The 22,040-nt window shown below is 31.8% G+C and overlaps 1 protein-coding gene across 3 annotated transcripts; it reads right to left on the bottom strand.

Moving 5' to 3' along the window:
• Window positions 1-17,861: 17,861 nt before the first annotated feature.
• LOC139858355 (probable E3 ubiquitin-protein ligase RHB1A) lies at window positions 17,862-21,763 on the bottom strand. 3 transcript variants are annotated; one of them, XM_071847209.1, is made up of 5 exons: window positions 21,658-21,717; window positions 20,066-20,170; window positions 19,623-19,989; window positions 19,023-19,132; window positions 17,862-18,179 (listed from the first exon to the last, which is right to left on the bottom strand). In XM_071847209.1, the coding sequence occupies exons 2-5, from the start codon at window positions 20,123-20,125 to the stop codon at window positions 18,147-18,149; spliced, it is 570 nt and encodes a 189-aa protein (XP_071703310.1). In that variant the 5' UTR covers window positions 20,126-20,170; window positions 21,658-21,717; the 3' UTR covers window positions 17,862-18,146. The 3 variants fall into 3 exon arrangements, with proteins under 3 accessions (XP_071703310.1, XP_071703309.1, XP_071703308.1); XM_071847208.1 differs by lacking the exon at window positions 21,658-21,717 and adding an exon at window positions 21,559-21,603 and having other exon boundaries at window positions 20,066-20,173; XM_071847207.1 differs by having other exon boundaries at window positions 17,863-18,179; window positions 20,066-20,173; window positions 21,658-21,763.
• Window positions 21,764-22,040: the final 277 nt, after the last annotated feature.

Here is a 22,040-nt window from a genome sequence, read left to right as displayed (position 1 = left end):
AATTCTTATAATAATAATAGTAATAATAATGTAATATTAACAATAACAATAAGAGTAATAATAATACTACCTCATAAGAAAAGGCTCCAAAAAGAAATAACTGCCCTTGCCAGACTCGAACCTATGACCTCTCGTTTAACCAAAACACCTCCTAACCATCTTTCTGTCCAATTTTTTTCTGAAAGTATTACCCCTAAAATCTATTTAACGTATCTTCTTCTTCATCTTTCTTCTTCTTCAATCATAATCAAACATCATCACTTGTATCATCTATCATCGACGTCATGATCATAACATTATCAGAATCATCTTATGATCATCATCGTCATTTACATACTTCATTATTATCATGAATCATTATTATTATGACACGCTCATCATTTTAATCTTCATCATCATCATTCAATCACGACATCATCTTGACTTCATAACCACATCAACCTTACATAACTTCCTCATCAACATAAACCTTACGGTGTAACTGTGGGTTGTGATTGAAACAAGAATCAAAGGTGCAGCAAGATCACAATGGGTTTGTAGTCGTGGGTTTTATACAACAAAGCAGCCCACTAAGCATAATAGTTTAGGTATCGGTTCAAAAACAGCCCAATCCAAGAATTTGGCCCATGCTGCTAAATATAACGGAAGCTACAGCAGTAGCAGCTGGAATTCGATCCAAAGGAGAGAAAAAAAATATCGCTGGATGTTAAAGTAGATGGGGACCTTGGTTTAAAAAAAATAATAAAGAAAATGGTATCATTCAATCTCCACTGGTCGCCCATGAATATCCTTCTGTCCCCATTTTGATAATTTAGTGATTCTCCCTTGATCACTTATGCAAATCATTCAAACTTCCAACAATTGAGTGGTATATCTTTTGGTTTATAAAACTAGCAAGAGAATAATTGGTAGTAGCCACAAAACAAAAGGAATAAATATTTTTTTTTCACTTTAACCCTTTTTCTTTTAATACCGACAACAACAATTATAAAAGGGAAATTGATGGTGGCCAGTTATGAACGGATTGAAATAATATATTACAGAGCTAGTATATAATAATCGAGTTGCAGGTGTAATTCAAGTTTGGTGATGGGTTGATGATGATTTCGTCTACAGAAATCACAAGTGGGTTTGTGATGGTTGTACTGGAAAGGTTCGAAGGTTTTTGTGAGTTCACGAGGAAGACCACAAGAAGAAGGGGAGAGAGAAATTAAGAGAGAGGAAAAGAGAGTTGAAGGTGGTGGTCCTTGGTGTGGTGATGGTTAAAGTGGAAACGGACTAGGGTGGTGATGATAGTATTGAAGTGAAGATCACGATGGGTGGTGGTATTGATCGTTAAAAAAATGATGAAGGGTGATTGTTGTTGTAGTAGTGTCGGTTCAAGGGTTGTTTGAAACAAAAACAACTGAGTATTAGTAGCACTCGAAGATGGTTGAGTTTAAACTAGTAAGTCGAGCAGTGAGTGGTGGTGGTGATGGTTTTCGCGAGGTGACGATGGTGATCTAGGCGTTAGGGTGGAGGAAGGTGGCGGTTTCAAATGATGGTTTGGTTTGATCATAGAAAAGAGGTTATATGTTTTCAGTTTCTTCTCTTTTCTATTTCAATTTGAGTTGCTGTAATGAGTAGTGATTATTGATAATGTAATTGACAAGTTCGATAATTTTTCTCATAACTTTGAAAAATTCACTTGTTGTGTAGTTATAATTCGTCGACACAGAAATATTCCACAGGTACGAATAGAAATAAAATTAATAAAAAGTGAATGCGACCTTCAACAGATTTTGTTGGTTTCCTTGAATTGAATTCAATTTGTAGACAGGAAACAAGAATTAAAACAGTATGATTGCGATATGAAACTGAATTGGATTCCAAAAATCGTACGTATGAATTTTTATATAATTATTAATAATTAGTAATTATAATTAAATTAATAATAACAATCTAAATAAAATAATTCTGATTATATCTGTATCTAACTATTTATACAGAGTATATATATATACCTAATCTGTATTTACACATATACATATATATTTGTATAACTATTTGTATATACCGTGTATTTATATCATTATCCGTGTATGTATTTATATATAAATATATAACTGTATTTTTATATATATGTATGTATATAAATCTGTTTTTTTCTCTGTTTGTATATATACATTCATAAATTTTTATAATTATTAAATATATTAATATTATTAATAATACTATTACTAATATTACTTATACTAATAATATTATTAATAAAAAGACTAGTAATAATAATAAATGATTAATAATAATATGATATTATTAATCATAATAATACTTTCAATAATAATAATAAAAATAATAATAATAATACATTACAATATATAGAAATTCATATATATATATATATATATATATATATATATATATATATATGAATTATATATATATATATATATATATATATATATATATATATATATATATATATATATATATATATATATATCTTCATCTTAATAACAACTTATTTATTCTATATCTCATTTTATATTTTTAATTGTAATGGTTAAATTGTATTATTTCAACTCATTATATATATACTTTTGTTTATAATTATATATACATATATATATATATATATATATATATATATACATATTTAATTACAATTAATGGTTCGTGAATCGTCGGAGATAGTTGAAGGGTAATTGATTACATGAATATAGTTTCAAAATTTTTGAGACCCAATATTACAGCTTTTGCTTATCGTGTCGGAAACATATCAAGATTAAGTTTAAATTTAGTCGGAAATTCCCGGGTCATCACAGTACCTACCCGTTAAAGAAATTTCGTCCCGAAATTTGAAGGTGGTCATCATGGTTAACAATAGAAATGTTTTCATGACGAATATGAGTTGATAAATAGATTTTTATCATCATTGAGTAATATGGATATAACAATTCGATTATTCGAAGACCACGAGTGAAGCTATCACAAAAGAGTGAAATGAGAAAATAAAAATTCGCCTTAGCTTTTGACGTAGTCACGTTTGAATTTAGAAAAAAATAAGGTGCGTCTTAACTTTTGACGTAGGGGGTTGAATTCCAGAATTCAAAGGATTTAAAGAAAATCTTCGAAATCTAAAAGATTTTATTCTTAGGCGATTAAGGAAATTAAGATCTTTATAATTAAATACGGTGATCTGCCTCGATTACTCTGTCTGATATTCCCGTTATAAATTAAACTCTTTCGTTCCATTATTCTCACCATTCCTATACTTCCTTTCTTAATTCATACATCCAAAAGATTGTGAAAATGCTTAATCCAGTTATAATCCTTAATATTTTCTAATTATCATTTATGTCATCCTTCTTTTCAATCTCCCATTAGAAAAATCTGTTTACTTCTATTATTACCTTGGGGTGATGCTATTCTTAATTATACCGTGTCTTTATATTGCTATTCGTATTAATATCCACGGTTTGTAACCTCCGTGCTGTTATTGGGCTTTATATTTTCTCTTATATTTTGGAGCTCTTTGCATTTTTATTATCCTCCCGACCTCTAATAAAGCGAGTAATGGTCCAGAATTTATAAGTATGGAGTTTTGAATGAACTTAATGTTCTAAACAAGAAAGAACGTATTAGCACAATTTGATTTGTCAAATTACCAGAATCAATGAGAATAGAACTATCATGAATATACTTTCTTGATATGTTCAGAAGTTAAGCAATATGAAAGAGTTATGTAACATGGCACGTGATGACGTTTGGATCTGTGAATCATCACGTCCCATTAGAAACTCAGCATGACTTACTGTAATATAATCACGTTGATCAAGTGTCATTATATTATACTAACTCATGCATCAGTTCCCAACATTACTTCAATAACATTCATATTTTAAGCTCGAAAGTTTACAGAATATAGAAACTAACAGTTTCTATATGATGTAATACTGATAGCACGAAGAGATTAATGATTTCAGATAAGATTAGTTATGAAAATATATTCAGAAATATCGAGGATATTTATAATGAAAGATACGATAATATCTCAGAATATCTAAGATCAGAGGATGATAGAAATTATTGTCTGCAAGGGTTTAGAGTAAAGAGCAAGATATTTGCTAAAGACTTTAGCAGGCATTGAATCATTTGGATTCTTTGAAGTCAAACTTATTCTTTGTGATTTTTCCACGGCTTTCTTCATAGTTTCGCATAATCTGCTTTTCGGTACTAAATTTTCTATTGAATGTTTCCAATATAATGATACACAGGAAGCACGAAGAGGTATATAATTTAGGAAAATAATATTTATGAAAATATCCTCAGAAATATCGAAGATATTGATGATGATATTTTGGAATTTCTAAGTTCGATGGTTGATGGAGAAAGATTTTTCCGCAAGATTTTAACATGACTTCGGAGCAAGATATTCTCTAAAGATTTCAACGGATCCAGAATTATCTGGATTCGTATCCAGAATTATCTGGATTCTTTGAATATAGGATACGATCCTTGTATTTGTCCTTGGTCTCCTTCATGGTTAACTCCATCCGTTTTCCAGTTCCAACATTTCTGAGCTTTTCCAACATATTATTCTTTATCATCAAACTTTCGATGACTACGGTCGTTTACGGTTGCCTACAATTTCTGCTGCTTCATTCAGCTTTTTCAACATTCAGAGTATCGATTCGTAAACTGGGTGCCTTTTCAAAATTTCAGAATTAAAGATCGTAATTCTAGGAGATAATTGTTATATGTATACATATAACTATTGATGTAGAAATGCTACGAGATTCGAAATACTGATTGCTGATTCTCGGTAATTGGTATGGCAATTATTGTTACAGGGTATAGATGAATACAAGATGTGGTTTCAATGAATATAATGATTTTTTGGAAAGTCTAAATTCATTGAAGTTGCTGGTAATTTTACTGCTAATGTGGTGAAATATAAACAGTTCTCCGGTAACGATGACGACAGACAAACTTATATATCGAGGTTATAATAAGGCTAATTCGAATGGAAGTCGAAGTTGATTTGTTGAAGCTATGACAAAATTGGCTACTTTGAAAGGGATTACCAAAATATTTTGGGTGATAATAACACTAAATGAATTAGCACAGATACGTATTAAACGTTTACTCAGGTTCCGAGTGTTTTCAGGTGCATAACTATATGCATCAATCTTTTCTTTCTGTAGATGAAGTGTGGTTGGTTCATTCTCTCGATTGAGGTGTTTTCAAGAATCATGAAAGGATTGAACGCAGATTGTAATCGTTGAGATACAAATGAAGTTTAAGATGAAATCAAGTGGCAAACTTGAAGAGATGTTTAGTTTCATATGTTATAATCAATGTTTTAATTTATTTTAATTGTCCAATGTTGGTAGTTCTCGGTTGATAGTCCACAGTTAGCAGTTCAATAATTCATATATAGTTTAATATGTAATATTAGAATTAATTAATACGTATCGTGACCCGTGTACATGTCTCAGACTCGATCACAACTCAAATTATATATATTATTATAGAATCAACCTCAACCCTGTATAGAGAACTCGATCATTACTGCATATAGAGTGTCTATGGTTATTCCAAATAATATATATAGATGCGTCGATATGATATGTCAAAACCTTGTACACGTGTCCCGATATTTACAGTGCGTAAAAATAAATAACAGAAATTAAATGACGATAAATAAATACGTAAAGTAAATAACAGAAATTAAATGACGATAAATAAAATTGCGAGAATTTAAATTGCGATAAATAAATTACGATAAATAAATTGCAATAAATAAAATGTAATACGGAATTAATTAGTTAGTTAGGAACAATTAGCTAGGAACAGTTAGCGTGAATTCTTAACAAAATTTCATATTGTTAATTAGTCTGTTTCTAATCAATTTTTATTGTGTCTATTATTTCTTTATTATGCCACTTGTTGGATTCTGATAGGTCAAAATCCAAATATGAAATTGAATTTGAATGAAAATAGCTATTCTTTGGTGAACGGATACGTATATCGGTGGATGTAAGTAGTATAGTTAATGACGGTTGAATCTGAATTGAAGAATGTACAGCATAACATATTATTGTGAAATCTAAATATTTCTCGGGTATTACCTACCCGTTAAAATATTTTCACCATTAACAGTTTGTACGAAAGAATTTTTAATTACAATATTTATGAAAATATATATACATATATATTTTCTTTAGATGTAATCATGGATTTAATGAGTCAATATGATATTAAACTCATTTGATTTACAGTTAAAACAAGAATATATAATCTCTAAAACATTAGAGATTACATAATCGCCATGTCGAACGAAGATAAATGATGTAGAACGATACGTAGAGCGATGATTGTACTCGAGGTACTGAATGTGATATTGAGGCAAGGATTGTTGATGATACAGATGCTGTTACTGATGGTACTGTTGGTGTCGGTGATGTTGCTGAAGCTGGTAAGTTTTGCACCATGTTCTCCAAATTGATTACTCGAGCGCGAAGCTCGTTGACTTCTTTGATTACTCCGGAATGATTGTCGATCAGAACGAGTGGATGAATAAGGTTTAGAATCTGAGTTATGATATAGTCGTGGCGAGATATCTTGAAAATGAGGGTGAAATGGTGTTACGAACAGGTTTGCCGGTAAGTGCTTCAGGTTCTTCGCCAAAAGGTGAATTCGGTTAGTGGATGGGATCGCCTTCTGCGCGTCTTCGTTGATTAAGTTGACTATGAATCCATCAGATGAATTGGGGATGGCTGATTGTTTGATTCATTCTGGTGACACCGCTTTCGGAGCTTAGGTGAATATCCATGTCGGAATAGCTGTCGGAATAACTATCGGAATAGCTATCGAAATCTGAGGGACTCGAACTGGTTAAGGGATTCATCTCGTACAATCAGATGAAGGATTATCGATAAGAAATAGATTATAGGATGTAGATTAGTACCCTGCAATACATAATTTACATATGCATATACAATACTAAAATCCCATAAGTTACGGAGGAATCTACGGAAGCTGTCAAGCAAAGGTAACAATAATAGATACGCTAAGATATGAATTTATCTATACACTGTCTATGTGTCTAGACTAAGAATGATAATCAAATGATTCTCTAAGAATGATAAGCAGGTAATTTTCGACACAAAATGATAAGCAAAACTTTTGACATACAGACACGGTCGAAGTCCAGACTCACTAATGCATCTAAACAACTATCAGTTAGACATACTAATGTAAGACCTGGTTCGCTAAGACCACTGCTCTGATACCAACTGAAGTGACCCGCCCTAATCCATCCGGACGAAGTCCATATCGATTATAAACGATTCACAATAGTTAATTACATCGCAGGGTATTTGACCTCTATATGATACATTTTACAAACATTGCATTCGTTTTTAAAAGAAAAACTTTCTTTTCATCGAAAGTTGACATTATGCATACCATTTCATAATATATCTAACTATAATTCATTTAATAATAATCTTGATGAACTCGAAGACTCAAATGCAACGTCTTTTGAAATATGTCATGAATAACTCCAAGTAATATCTTTAAAATGATCAAATGCACAGCGGAAGATTTCTTTCGTACCTGAGATTAAACATACTTTAAAGTGTCAACCAAAAGGTTGGTGAGTTCATTAGTTTACATAAATAATCATTTCATAATTTTAATAGACCACAAGATTTCATATTTCCATTTCTCATAAACATACGTCCCATGCATAGAGACAAAAATATCATTCATATGGATTGAACACCTGGTAACCGACATTCACAATATGCATATAAGAATATCCCCATCATTCCGGGATCCTCCTTTGGACATGATATAAATTTCGAAGTACTAAAGCATCCGGTACTTTGGATGGGGCTTGTTGGGCCCGATAGATCTATCTTTAGAGTTCTCGTCAATTAGGGTGTCTGTTCCCTAATTCTTAGATTACCAGACTAAAAAGGGGCATATTCGGTTTAATAATCCAACCATAGAATGTAGTTTCGATCACTTGTGTCTATTTCGTAAAGCATTTATAAAAGCAGCGCATGTATTCCCAGTCCCAAAAATATATATTGCAAAAGCATTTAAAAAGGGAGCAAATGAAACTCACCATACTGTATTTTGTAGTAAAAATACATATGACAACATTGAACAATTGTAAGGTTGGCCTTAGATTCACGAACCTATATCAAGTATATATATTAACACATATACTTGTAATCGAACAAATGATGTGTTGATATTTATAGTATATATTATTTCAATTGTTATATATTTATATATACTTTGTATATATATTTTATATAAGTATTTGTTTGGTAGAATGATAATAATAAAAATAATGAATAACATGTTGTTTTATTTTGTAATAATAATAATCATATTAATAATAATATTGTTAATATGAGAATAATAATAATAATGATAATAATAATAATAATATTGATAATAAAAATAATGCTTATAGTAATAATAGTAATGATAATAATAATGCTATTAATAATAATATTAACTAATACTTAATTCTTATAATAATAATAGTAATAATAATGTAATATTAACAATAACAATAAGAGTAATAATAATACTACCTCACAAGAAAAGGCTCCAAAAAGAAATAACTGCCCTTGCCAGACTCGAACCTATGACCTCTCGTTTAACCAAAACACCTCCTAACCATCTTTCTGTCCAATTTTTTTCTGAAAGTATTACCCCTAAAATCTATTTAACGTATCTTCTTCTTCATCTTTCTTCTTCTTCAATCATAATCAAACATCATCACTTGTATCATCTATCATCGACGTCATGATCATAACATTATCAGAATCATCTTATGATCATCATCGTCATTTACATACTTCATTATTATCATGAATCATTATTATTATGACACGCTCATCATTTTAATCTTCATCATCATCATTCAATCACGACATCATCTTGACTTCATAACCACATCAACCTTACATAACTTCCTCATCAACATAAACCTTACGATGTAACTGTGGGTTGTGATTGAAACAAGAATCAAAGGTGCAACAAGATCACAATGGGTTTGTGATCGTGGGTTTTATACAACAAAGCAGCCCACTAAGCATAATAGTTTGGGTATCGGTTCAAAAACAGCCCAATCCAAGAATTTGGCCCATGCTGCTAAATATAACGGAAGCTACAGCAGTAGCAGCTGGAATTCGATCCAAAGGAGAGAAAAAAAATATCGCTGGATGTTAAAGTAAATGGGGACCTTGGTTTAAAAATAATAATAAAGAAAATGGTATCATTCAATCTCCACTGGTCGCCCATGAATATCCTTCTGTCCCCATTTTGATAATTTAGTGATTCTCCCTTGATCACTTTTGCAAATCATTCAAACTTCCAACAATTGAGTGGTATATCTTTTGGTTTATAAAACTAGCAAGAGAATAATTGGTAGTAGCCACAAAACAAAAGGAATAAAGATTTTTTTTTTCACTTTAACCCTTTTTCTTTTAATACCGACAACAACAATTATAAAAGGGAAATTGATGGTGGCCAGTTATGAACGGATTGAAATAATATATTACAGAGCTAGTATATAATAATCGAGTTGCAGGTGTAATTCAAGTTTGGTGATGGGTTGATGATGATTTCGTCTACAGAAATCACAAGTGGGTTTGTGATGGTTGTACTGGAAAGGTTCGAAGGTTTTTGTGAGTTCACGAGGAAGACCACAAGAAGAAGGTGAGAGAGAAATTAAGAGAGAGGAAAAGAGAGTTGAAGGTGGTGGTCCTTGGTGTGGTGATGGTTAAAGTGGCAACGGACTAGGGTGGTGATGATAGTATTGAAGTGAAGATCACGATGGGTGGTGGTATTGATCGTTAAAAAAATGATGAAGGGTGATTGTTGTTGTAGTAGTGTCGGTTCAAGGGTTGTTTGAAACAAAAACAACTGAGTATTAGTAGCACTCGAAGATGGTTGAGTTTAAACGAGTAAGTCGAGCAGTGAGTGGTGGTGGTGATGGTTTTCGCGAGGTGACGATGGTGATCTAGGCTTTAGGGTGGAGGAAGGTGGCGGTTTCAAATGATGGTTTGGTTTGATCATTGAAAAAAGGTTATATGTTTTCAGTTTCTTCTCTTTTCTATTTCAATTTGAGTTGCTGTAATGAGTAGTGATTATTGATAATGTAATTGACAAGTTCGATAATTTTTCTCATAACTTTGAAAAATTCACTTGTTGTGTAGTTATAATTCGTCGACACAGAAATATTCCACAGGTACGAATAGAAATAAAATTAATAAAAAGTGAATGCGACCTTCAACAGATTTTGTTGGTTTCCTTGAATTGAATTCAATTTGTAGACAGGAAACAAGAATTAAAATAGTATGATTGCGATATGAAACTGAATTGGATTCCAAAAATCGTACGTATGAATTTTTATATAATTATTAATAATTAGTAATTATAATTAAATTAATAATAACAATCTAAATAAAATAATTCTGATTATATCTGTATCTAACTATTTATACAGAGTATATATATATATATATATATATATATATATATATATATATATATATATATATATATATATATATATATATATATATATATATATATATATATATATAATCTGTATTTACACATATACATATATATATATCTGTATAACTATTTGTATATACCGTGTATTTATATCATTATCCGTGTATGTATTTATATATAAATATATAACTGTATTTTTATATATATGTATGTATATAAATCTGTTTTTTTTCTATGTTTGTATATATACATTCATAAATTTTTATAATTATTAAATATATTAATATTATTAATAATACTATTACTAATATTACTTATACTACTAATAATATTATTAATAAAAAGACTAGTAATAATAATAAATGATTAATAATAATATGATATTATTAATCATAATAATACTTTCAATAATAATAATAAAAAATAATAATACATTACAATATATAGAAATTCATATATATATATATATATATATATATATATATATATATATATATATATATATATATATATATATATATATATATATATTCATCTTAATAACAACTTATTTATTCTATATCTCATTTTATATTTTTAATTGTAATGGTTAAATTGTATTATTTCAACTCATTATATATATATACTTTTGTTTATAATTATATATATATATATATATATATATATATACATATATATATATACATACATATATATATATATATACACATATATATACATATTTAATTACAATTAATGGTCCGTGAATCGTCGGAGATAGTTGAAGGGTAATTGATTACATGAATATAGTTTCAAAATTTTTGAGACTCAATATTACAGCTTTTGCTTATCGTGTCGGAAACATATCAAGATTAAGTTTAAATTTAGTCGGAAATTCCCGGGTCGTCACAATCCTTTGTCTTCCTTCTTGTTTATCATTGTCGCGGAAGTTCTTAGCAAGCTTCTTTCTTTAGACTTATCTAACGGGTCTTTGAGTGGTTGCCACTTCGGTAACGGGCAAAAAATTAATCACTCGCAATTTGCGGATGACACCATCATTTTTGCTCATCCTTCCGTCCAAGAATTAAATCGCATCAAGTATGTTTTGCATCTTTTTTACAAACTTTCCGGTCTTCAAATGAATGCAATAAAAACAACCATGTATGGTATTCATGTTTCAAGGGATGACATGATGTCTTTCTCGGCCATTTTTGATTGTAAAGTTGGCGTTTTCCCCTTGGAATACTTGGGCATTCCTATCGGCTTCAATAGAGATAGAATCGCTATGTGGAATCCTATTCTCCTAAAGTTTAAGAAAAAACTAGCGGGTTGGAAAGGAACGTGTCTCTCTTTCGGAGGGCGCCTTGTTATGGTTAACGCGGTTATATCCAACCTCCCTATTCATTACATGTCAATTTACAAAGCTCCCGTTTCTATATTAAAACAACTCGAGAGATATCGTAGGAATTTTCTTTGGGATGGAGATTGTCTCAAAAAGAAAACTTGCCTTGTCAAATGGGAGTCGGTGTGCTTACCGAAAGATATGGGGGGTTTGGGTATTACTCCTTTACGGTTAAAAAATGTCGCCTTACTTGCAAAGTGGTGGTCGAAATTAAATTCTAGCAAGCTCTCTCTTTGGAAATCCATTGTAGTCTCGTCTTTTGGTCCTTCGTTTCGGGGAAAAGTTATGAACGACGTTTCTTCCTTACGTTTATCACTTCTTTCCCCGATTTGGAGGGACTTGATCAATTTGCATAAAGACGAATTTTCAAAAAGCATTGTGGGTTCTAATATTTGGAAATGGAAGGTTGGGAATGGGGCGTGTATTCTCTTTTGGTATGACTCTTGGGCCAACGGGCATACGTTGAAGGATGACTTTCCCTCCCTTTTTCTCATTTGCTCCGATCACCTGCTCACTGTTAACCAGGCACGATGGCCCTCTGATTGTGACCAGCCTCATGTTGAATGGGTTTTGCATTTCAACAGAACACTTGACTCTTATGCGTGTGCTAAATGGATTGAGCTAAAATCTTTCCTCTCTGCCTTTTCTTTTAATGACAATGTCCCGGATCGTATTTTATGGAATGACAATGCGTGTGAATCTTTTTCGGTTGCGGATGCCGTACGTATTATTATTCAAACCGGGTCCAATATTGCTCCGGTTTGGCCCAAATTCGTTTGGAACAATAGCGTGCCCTCCAAAGTCATGCTTTTCCATTGGTTAGCGATAAAGAAGAGCATCCCGGTACGTGTCGTTTTAGCTAATAGACATATTCTTCCTTCCAATATTTCAAAATTGTGTGTATGGTGCATGCTTGAAGAAGAAACGATTGAACATCTCCTTCTCCATTGCAATTGGTCTTTTAAAATTTGGGCCGAGTTGTTCCGGTGGTGGAATATTAGGTGGGTCATTCCAAGCTCGATTGAAGAATTTTCGTTCGATTGGTATTACGGTATGGGAATCAATGCCTCCAAGTTTTGGAAGATGATTGGTCCCGCAACATTATGGGCCATTTGGATCGCTCGGAACGATATCATCTTCAACGGGAAGTTCACTTGTCGTTCGGTCATAGTGCGCAACATAAAGCTCAAAGTCTTCCTATGGGCTTCCAATCTCAAGTTTTGTCACGGCTTGCAATCCTACGTTTGGGAGCAAAATCCCTTTTTATTATGCCTTTAATTTATGTATTTCTTTCAATGTTTTGTAATCGTGCAGCGCTCCATCTTTGTAACTTTTGTTTAGGTCTTCATTGCTTTGATGAAGTCCTTTACTTTTTATTTAAGGGGAGGCCGACCGGAGACATGACCCTCGGGTAGGGTGAGATGTGTGACGACACTGAGCATCACAACATGAGTTTCATATTATATTATTCATAATAAAATTACTGTACATCTGGAAGTAAGATGTTAAAAAGACTAAAATGTCCTTGAAATTAAAATATTAGTATGAACAGTAAATATGTAATTTCAATTGATATATTAGTAAATATATAATAATATATTTGAAGTTAAACAATTATGTTTTGCTTAAAGTAGAAAAAGAAAAAGACAACAACAAAAACTTACTTAACCTTTACAAAATTCCTAACAAACTGTAACGCACGCCTAAAACGGGCGATGAAAACGCGCGCTGAAATCCCGCGGTGAAAACTGGCATCGAAAAGGTAGGACCCATTGGACCCGAACATAGAACCCGTTGGACCCGTCACTTTTTCCTTGTGATATAAGTAGTTCAATTTTTGACCCACAAGATTTCTTATCATTTATACATTGAGACCCTATTGGACCCTAATATTAAGACCCAATGAACCCATTTTTTAAGCTATGGGTTTGATTTGCCAGGCATAATTGTACCAAGTAATTTTTTTTTATTTTAATAATAGTAGCGTAGAGATAAGTCTCCTATATTGAGTAGGTCTCAAAACCTATATAAATATTGTGTTGTGTTATTAAAATTTTTGGTGTGGGACATCTTATTGACCATCTCGCACTAAACAATCAAATTCTCAGGACCGGTCATGTATGACCCAAGGAGCTTGTAGATGATTAGAAAATCGAAAAACAAACAAAAGGCTTTGGAAGCGCGTGAAGACATTAATTTTTGTTATTTTTTATTTTTTTAATTCGGATAAAATAACTGTGATTGGTTCGTATAAGCAATTCAGGATGAAAGAAAATGGCGGTGACACTAAAATCACATAGAATAAGAGCCACAAACAATGACAATAATTAACCATGAGGGTGGTGGTGACATGGTAAGACCTGGCCTTCCAATGTGGAGGTCAAGGGTTCGATTCTTGTCATTCACAAAATTATTCTTCCTCATGGCCACGGAGGTTCGCCAGCAATGACTTCGGTCTGGTCGCAAAGCGGTAGTCGCCCTGGTATTAGTCAGTTAAAAAAAATGGTTGGATACCTAGTTAAAAAAAAAAATAATAAAAAAAAAATGACAATAATTGGTGAAAACTGGTTTCAAAAGAACACATGGAATGGAATGGGAAACGGAGGATAGATTGTTATTGTTTATCTAATAGATTGGTGCCATTAACCAACTCTTTTATTTTATCATTACATGGGCTAATCAGGGGCGTTTTTTAGATTCAGCCGCCCCCAGTGGATTTGCAATTTTCAGTGTAAAAATTTTAGATTTTTTGACTTTGCTCTCAGTGGATTTTTTTTTCCCCCCAAAACCTACATATTTTTCTCAAAACCTTTAAATTTTGCCTAAAAGTCTCTAAATTTTACCCAAAAACCTTCAAATTTTGCCCATAAACCTTCAAATTTTGCCCCCTAAACCTCCATAATTTGCCTAAAAACCTCCATATTTTGCCCAAAAAAAATTGCTACGGTTTTAATTTTTTTTGCCCCCGGTGAAAAAAAATCCTGGTACCGCCACTGGGGCTAATCATCTTTTTTGATGATATTTTCACCGTCTCAAAAATATTATTATCAATTATCAACATATATTAAATGACAAATTAAATAAAATAAAATATAAAACTTCCATGAAATATAAAAATATCACACGTCCTAAAAAACTACGTTTGATAATTTCTAATGTTTGTGGATTCATTGAGAGCCCTCATACAAATGAATATGTTCGTTAAGTTTCTATAATTAGTACTATATGAAACCAAAATCAAGGAAAAACGAAAGAAAAAAAAAAAAAAGAAGAAAAATCATGTAACCATTTCAACTATTAACATTAATAGCTGATGTTTGTTGTCTAAGATATTTTTGTCTGAAAATCTTCGAACCATGTATGTAAAGAAAATGTGGCTTGAAAGTGTGGCTTGAAAGTCAGTATGATAGATAGTGAAGACTGTTTATTTTTATATCTGTAAAATAACATATTTTCGCCTGCAGCAAGCATATTTTTAAGTCTCTGGATTTGCAGACATTTTAAGACATTGTTTTATCTTACGTCTCCTGGAAAAATAAACAGTCTGCAGTAAAAACGTTTACGGGCGCACAGACATAAGACATAATAAGATATGCAGATTAAAAAACAGACACTACCTCACTGAGACATGTGGATGTAAGATTGGTTGACAACCGACAGCCCACCAATGAATATCTGGTAAGCCCATATATCGAATATACTTGGCCCAAAAAATCAGATATCAGATATAGTGTTGAAAATAACAATTTCGCCTTTCTAGTTAAAAGTTAATTAATTAATGTTACTACCAGTGGCCATAAAATGAGCGGGAGATAAACCTGTAATGTTATTAACATGCATAAAACTAATATACATTCAACTAAGCGTTACCACAAAATTAATAGTTAACCAATATGAAAATAATTTAAACGTGTTAACGACACTAAATGCTATCGTTAGAAATACCGAGCAAATTATTTGACCTAGCCGTCTTTGTTTTTCTATGAATATCACTACGGGATCACCCAGGGGACTTAACTAGGGGTGTTCGTTCGGTCAGTTTATGATTTACGTGATTTATTCGGTTTGCATTATTCGGTTTTTCAAGAATATTTTTGAGAACCGATAACCGAACCAAATTTGAAAAAAACCAAACCAATCCAACCAAATAAGAAATCGGTTTACATGGATTGATTTTGGTTAAACCAAACTAAAACTTTTACATAAAAGGGTGTAGTTTTTTTTTGGAAAAACAAACATATTTTATTGATTAAACATTACGTATACAATTCATACAATATTTCCTGCCAAATATGCAACATAAAAAGTAGCCCAAGAGCATACAATCCATATTTGCAATCTAAACAATATCAATGAGTAACACAAAAATAAAAATGAAACCAACAACAACTAAATTTTCAAGTATAAAAAATTTATAATGCAGAGTAACTAATAAACAAATTCAATTGTTAAAGTGAAATCAAACCAATAAAAACATGACAAGAACAAATAAAAGATACCTCATAATTAAAATTTAAAATATATATATATATATATATATATATATATATATATATATATATATATATATATATATATATATATAGTGGTAGGATCAAGAGGGAAGTAACCATTCGGGGGGAAGCGGGGGGAAGCAAAAACTTTTTTTTTTTTTTTCGTTTTTTGAAAAAACTTTGTTCACGAACATTATAGATGAGATGAAAATATGAACATTTAGTAGAGACACTTTGTGATAAATGTTTTTATTTTGGCGGAAAAACAGTCGAAGAAGTAATATATAACAATTATCGTGTTTTTCGAGCGTATTTTGAGGTTTTAGCTATTGGGGTTTAGATATTAGGGTTTAGATATTAGGGTTTATAGGATTTAGATATTAGGGTTTAGAAATTTAGGGTTTAGGGTTTAGATTTAGGGTTTAGATTTAGGATTTAGATTGAGTTTTTAACACGAACGGTTTAGAGTTTAGGGTTTAGGGTTTGGTGTTTTGGGTTTATGGAATAACCCAAAACACCAAACCCTAAACCCTAAACCCTAAACTCTAAATCGGGCTAAATTTTACTTCACAAAACATGAAGAAAAAAAACGTTCATATTCTTCACGAACAATATTATCTTGAATGTTATTTTTTGTCGATCATTTTCCCGCCTAAATAATAACATTCATCACGAAGTGTCTCTTCTAAATGTTCATATTTTCGTGTGATCTTGATGCCGGGAAAAAAAAATTTCAAAAAAAACGAAAAAAAAAAAAATTTGCTTCCCCCGATTGGTTACTTCCCCATTGATCCTGCCCATATATATATATATACACACACACACCATAAATTAAAGTATATTTCGGTTCTTCGGTTTGAAACCAAATGTTAATTTGACAAATCAAATCCAAACCGAAAACCGTAAATATTTTCTGGTGAAACCAATAAACCAAACCAAAACCAAATAAGTCAACCCACTTTAACCAAATCAATTTGGATTGATTGGTTTCATGGTCGAAATCGTTTAATGCACACCCCTAGACTTAACCACCCACGTGTTCATCTCCCACAGTTGCATAACCCGCTCCCAACTGCTGCCCAAGAGGAAACCCGGTCCAATCTGAGGGCATGGGCAGTAAAAACCCCCTCCCCCACTGCCCCCGCAACGCGATGTGCGGAAGGCACCCTTGGGTGAAATTCAAGGGTAAAAGGCAACGTTGTGTGCAATGTTGCACTCTACGAGAGTCGAACTCCTGACCTCTCGTTAAGAGAGCCCGCCAAAGAGGCAGACCACTACCACATGAGCTACAACACAAGGTTTCTAGCCGTCTTTGTAAATCCTATAGGAACTTTAATATCGAGCGAATTATTTGACCTAGCCGTATACAAAATCCTATGTCACTGACTAATATCATTAATGACCATCTACAGCTACCTGTTTTCTAGCATCATAACACAACCCTGCAAATTCTCGAATGAATTTGAGAAAGATACCTTGTGCATATTCGGAGCATCATGCTGATGATCGTGACGAATCCAAACCAAGATGAATGTCAAGTGTGATCTCTATATGCTGTATCGTGTTTTCTCTCAAGTTCGATTTTTGTATATGTATTTTTGTACTTTTATATTCAATAGAAAATAGAACAGAATAGAATGATAAAAGACACTATACATTAATAAAAGCAAATGATATGAAATTATGAGAAGCCTAACTATATATGCTAGCAGCCAATCCGTTGTATAGTTCCATGTCTAGTCGGCGATCGGAAAGTTGACTTCCATATTCTGAATAATAGTAGATAACCCCAAATTAGTAAGAAAAATGTTTACTTGCATAAAAATGAAGATTTGCATATAATGGGTGCAAAATACCATCACGTCAAGGACCAAGACTAATACCAAAAACAGGAAGATCAATAAGGAGCAAAATACAAGGATAAACAGAGAATATCTTCATGTAATCAAAAAAAAAAAAAATCGTTAGCTAAAATCTTTTTATCAAACACATATAAGACCTTTCCTAACCATCCGCCAGTTGTCATCCGTCAGATGAGGTGTACAAAACTGACGGCCCCTTACGGGGAGTTAGTTAGATCGAGCTCCATCCGTCAGTCATGTAGGTGACGGTTTTGAGTTTGTCCGTGAGTTTTGCACCAACCAATCACATAATTTTCCAGATTTAATTATAATCTATATTTTATTATTAATTAATTTTTTCCCACCCAATTTCCAATCAGATTTTACCACATCACACTACCCAATATCTAACACAAAAAACTGACACAACGGTTAAAAAATGTTAGTGTTATATTATATATCACATGCAGTTTTTACTTTTTGACCAAAAAGCGCACAACTGCCCATGATATCACAGGCACAGTTGGGAATGGTCTAAGTTACATGACTATCAACCGACATTAATCAAATTTACAACATGGAATATTTAGACGGTTGGGCTAACCATTATCATCCTTTATTTGGTTTTGCATAAGAATATTACAGATTATAGATGTATGTCAAAAGATCAAGCAAAAATGTTGCAATTTTCATACCATGGGGAAGTACAATAAGAAGACATGTTTTCATTTTCATATGGAATGGTATAAACTGAAATTAATTAAGACGAACCTGATCACAAACAGGGCAAGTATTACTTCTTTCCATCCATTCAAGAATGCACGACAGGTGAAAATGATGCTCGCATTTCGTCATTATTTTCGGATTTTCTTCATCATATTCTGCACAGTAAGGAAAACTCAAGTATTTCCATCATCTTAAAGCAGCCAATAAAATAAACAAATAAATTGTCTAAGCGCTAAACCAGTGCTAGTAACTTGGTATTATTTTTTCAAGTTCTCACTTTAGTAACCAGCTTGTTTTATGAGAAAAATACCAAGTTTCAGTCTTTGACCAAAAGAGACAACTGGTTTACAGGTGCACATAAAAAAAAAAAACACACAACTCAGTAGAAAGTTACCGACATCTCAGCATCCACATCATCATTTTGACTGGCTAATGGGTCATATAACCTAAGTTAAAAAATCTCAAAACTTGCTCACCTTAAACAAATTTTTTAAAGTATTGTTCTTTTTCTGTTCCAAAAACATTGTTCACGCCTAAAGTAATAATTTGAACAAAGATTTGCTACCAGTTTGTGCAAATAGCCCTTTAATTCACCCTATATAAGAGAATAAAATGGAATTTAAAGTTATTGGTACTCTAACTAACCTTCAAGACATGTAGGGCACTCTTCTGGGGCTACAAAAGGCGCGTTCGACTTCTTAAGTTCATCATCATTATCCAGCTCAGCATCAACTTCTTCTATTGTAACAGATTCAATGGCTTCTTTAGTCACATTTTCACTACTATTACTATCTTCTATTTCTCCAGTGGCTTCAATATTATTCGTTTGCACAGGTGGATGAATCTTATTGGCAGAGCTTTCTTGATTGTTTAGTTGATCTTGAGGATTCGTATCGTATGGTATAGGTGCTGGCAGATGCCTAAAAGTGTCGGGTATTGATGTATCTAAATTTGTATCAACTATAAGCCCTGTTGGGATAACGGGAGCTGCACCAGTGCGTGATGATAACGGCTGACACACCTCAAAGTAAAATGTATAAATATAACAATACCAATAGACAAGGTTTAAGGTAATAGACTTTACTGACATTATATAACGGGGATGAATCGTTCCATTCAACTCTGTTTGATGAACAGCAACAGCCCATATTTGATGACTTATGTATTTAATCCGACTATGATCTCATTGCTTTCTTCTGTCAATCAAATGAATAGAAGCAGCACATTAAGAAAAATTACTTGGTGTACACTAATTCACAATTATTTAATTGTATAAAAGTAAAATAAAAGATGACCCTGGTGCACCAAATGATAGTAACTCATCTACTTCATGTACACTAAATTACAATCATTTAATTGCAAATCAAAACTGACACTTTTGGCAAAAAAAGGCCCATATCTACTTCATGATCTAAGCTTCTATATGATAGTAACTCATATAATGACCTCATGAAGTAGATGACAAATTATGAATAAATCTATGCATTTTAGCATCATTTATGTTCTCCCAACTATTTCGAACTTTAGCATTATTAGGCGTTTTCTACAGGCAAGCAATCAGCGTCTTAATTCATTCTCTACAAATGAGCCTGTTATTAGATAGAACATAAGAATCCCATTTATTTTGGCCGATACGTTGTTGTATTCACTGAGGTATTGTTTGTTTTTCAGCCTGTAGATATTATTATGTCTTATGTTTGTGCGCCCGCAGACATTTTTACTGCAGACTGTTTGTTTTTCTGAAAACGTAAGATAAAATAATGTCTTCTTCTGTCTACAATCTCGCAAACTTAGGACTGCAGACAGGATTAAGTTATTTTGCAGATACAAAAACAAACGGTCTTTAGTATTCAACATACAGACCTTCAGGCCACATCTTCTTTATGAACGTGGTTCGCAGATATAAAGACAAAAACATCTTAAAATCCTAAATGCATATCTGCCCACTCATATATATATATATATATATATATATATATATATATATATATATATATATATATATATATATATATATATATATATATATATATATATATATATATATATAATTTGTTTTCGACTAAAACTTTTCATCAAAGTTGTCAACTCATTGTAGCTGATTTACCTCATGAATAATTCCCCAAAACTACTCATGTTGAACCCTAAGACTTCGATAATAAGGTGAAATTATTCAATATTTAGGCTCAATAAATCAACTAGATTCAATAAATCAGTATTTTCATATAAAGTAGTGAATGAATATACATATAGAAATTAATATTATGAAAAAACACAAATATATTTATATCAGCTTTCATGTATCAAATTCCTGATCATCCTACAGCATTTAAATACTCTATCAGCAACAAACTCAAAACTAATAACCTGTAAAAACAGCACCTAATTAGAACTACATATACATATATATACAAATATGTGTAACTTTAATTTGCATATTTTCACACCGCCTCAAAGCAAAATTGTAAATCATCAACAATTGTAAACGATATGAACACAATCGATAGCCAAAACCTAAAATAATTTCACTCCAATAATCAAACGCAGCTCAAATTCAAACAGATTAACCAGGATTACACACCGTCAAAATTTTACGATACAGATGGAAATTACGCGATTAAGTTTCTCAGAATAATAAACAGAACACGCAGTAAAAACACCTTTATGTGTGTGTACGTACCTTTTTACGGATTGAATTGAATTGAGTGGAGTCGTGTAGTTTCAGTTCAGCGGGAGAGATGATTGGTGTTTGGATTGCGTGTGATCAACCAAATTAATATTAATATAATACTCCGTAATTGCTAATTTCGACTTGTAGTTAAGAGTAAATAGTATTGTTATTGTCTTTAAAAAAAGTTCTCCGTAGTAAATAAGTAAGTGAATAATCTTATAATAATAAGTAAATAATTAAATATTAAATTAAATATTAAATAATAATACTAATAACCATAACAATTAAATATTTTTAAAGTGGCGAATCCGGTATTTTATTTTTTTGAAAAGCAAAGATAATTATATTATTATTACGAACTAAGAATAAATAATAATAGAGATAGAGTTCTT

The sequence above is a fragment of the Rutidosis leptorrhynchoides genome, chromosome 7, assembly GCF_046630445.1.
Source record: "Rutidosis leptorrhynchoides isolate AG116_Rl617_1_P2 chromosome 7, CSIRO_AGI_Rlap_v1, whole genome shotgun sequence".
Taxonomy (NCBI): Eukaryota; Viridiplantae; Streptophyta; class Magnoliopsida; order Asterales; family Asteraceae; genus Rutidosis; species Rutidosis leptorrhynchoides.
The sequence above is the reverse complement of the archived record's forward strand: the minus strand, read 5'-3'. Positions and strand labels throughout refer to the sequence as shown.

Coding starts and splice junctions, on each gene's coding strand:
- LOC139858355 (XM_071847207.1), bottom strand. CDS start 20,125: ATGGGCTGTTGCTGTTCATCAAACAGAGTTGAATGGAACGATTCATCC. Junction 19,990..20,065: donor ATTCATCCCCGTTATATAAT/GTCAGTAAAGTC, acceptor GAGGTGTGTCAG/CCGTTATCATCACGCACTGG. Junction 19,133..19,622: donor GTGCCCTACATGTCTTGAAG/GTTAGTTAGAGT, acceptor CTTACTGTGCAG/AATATGATGAAGAAAATCCG.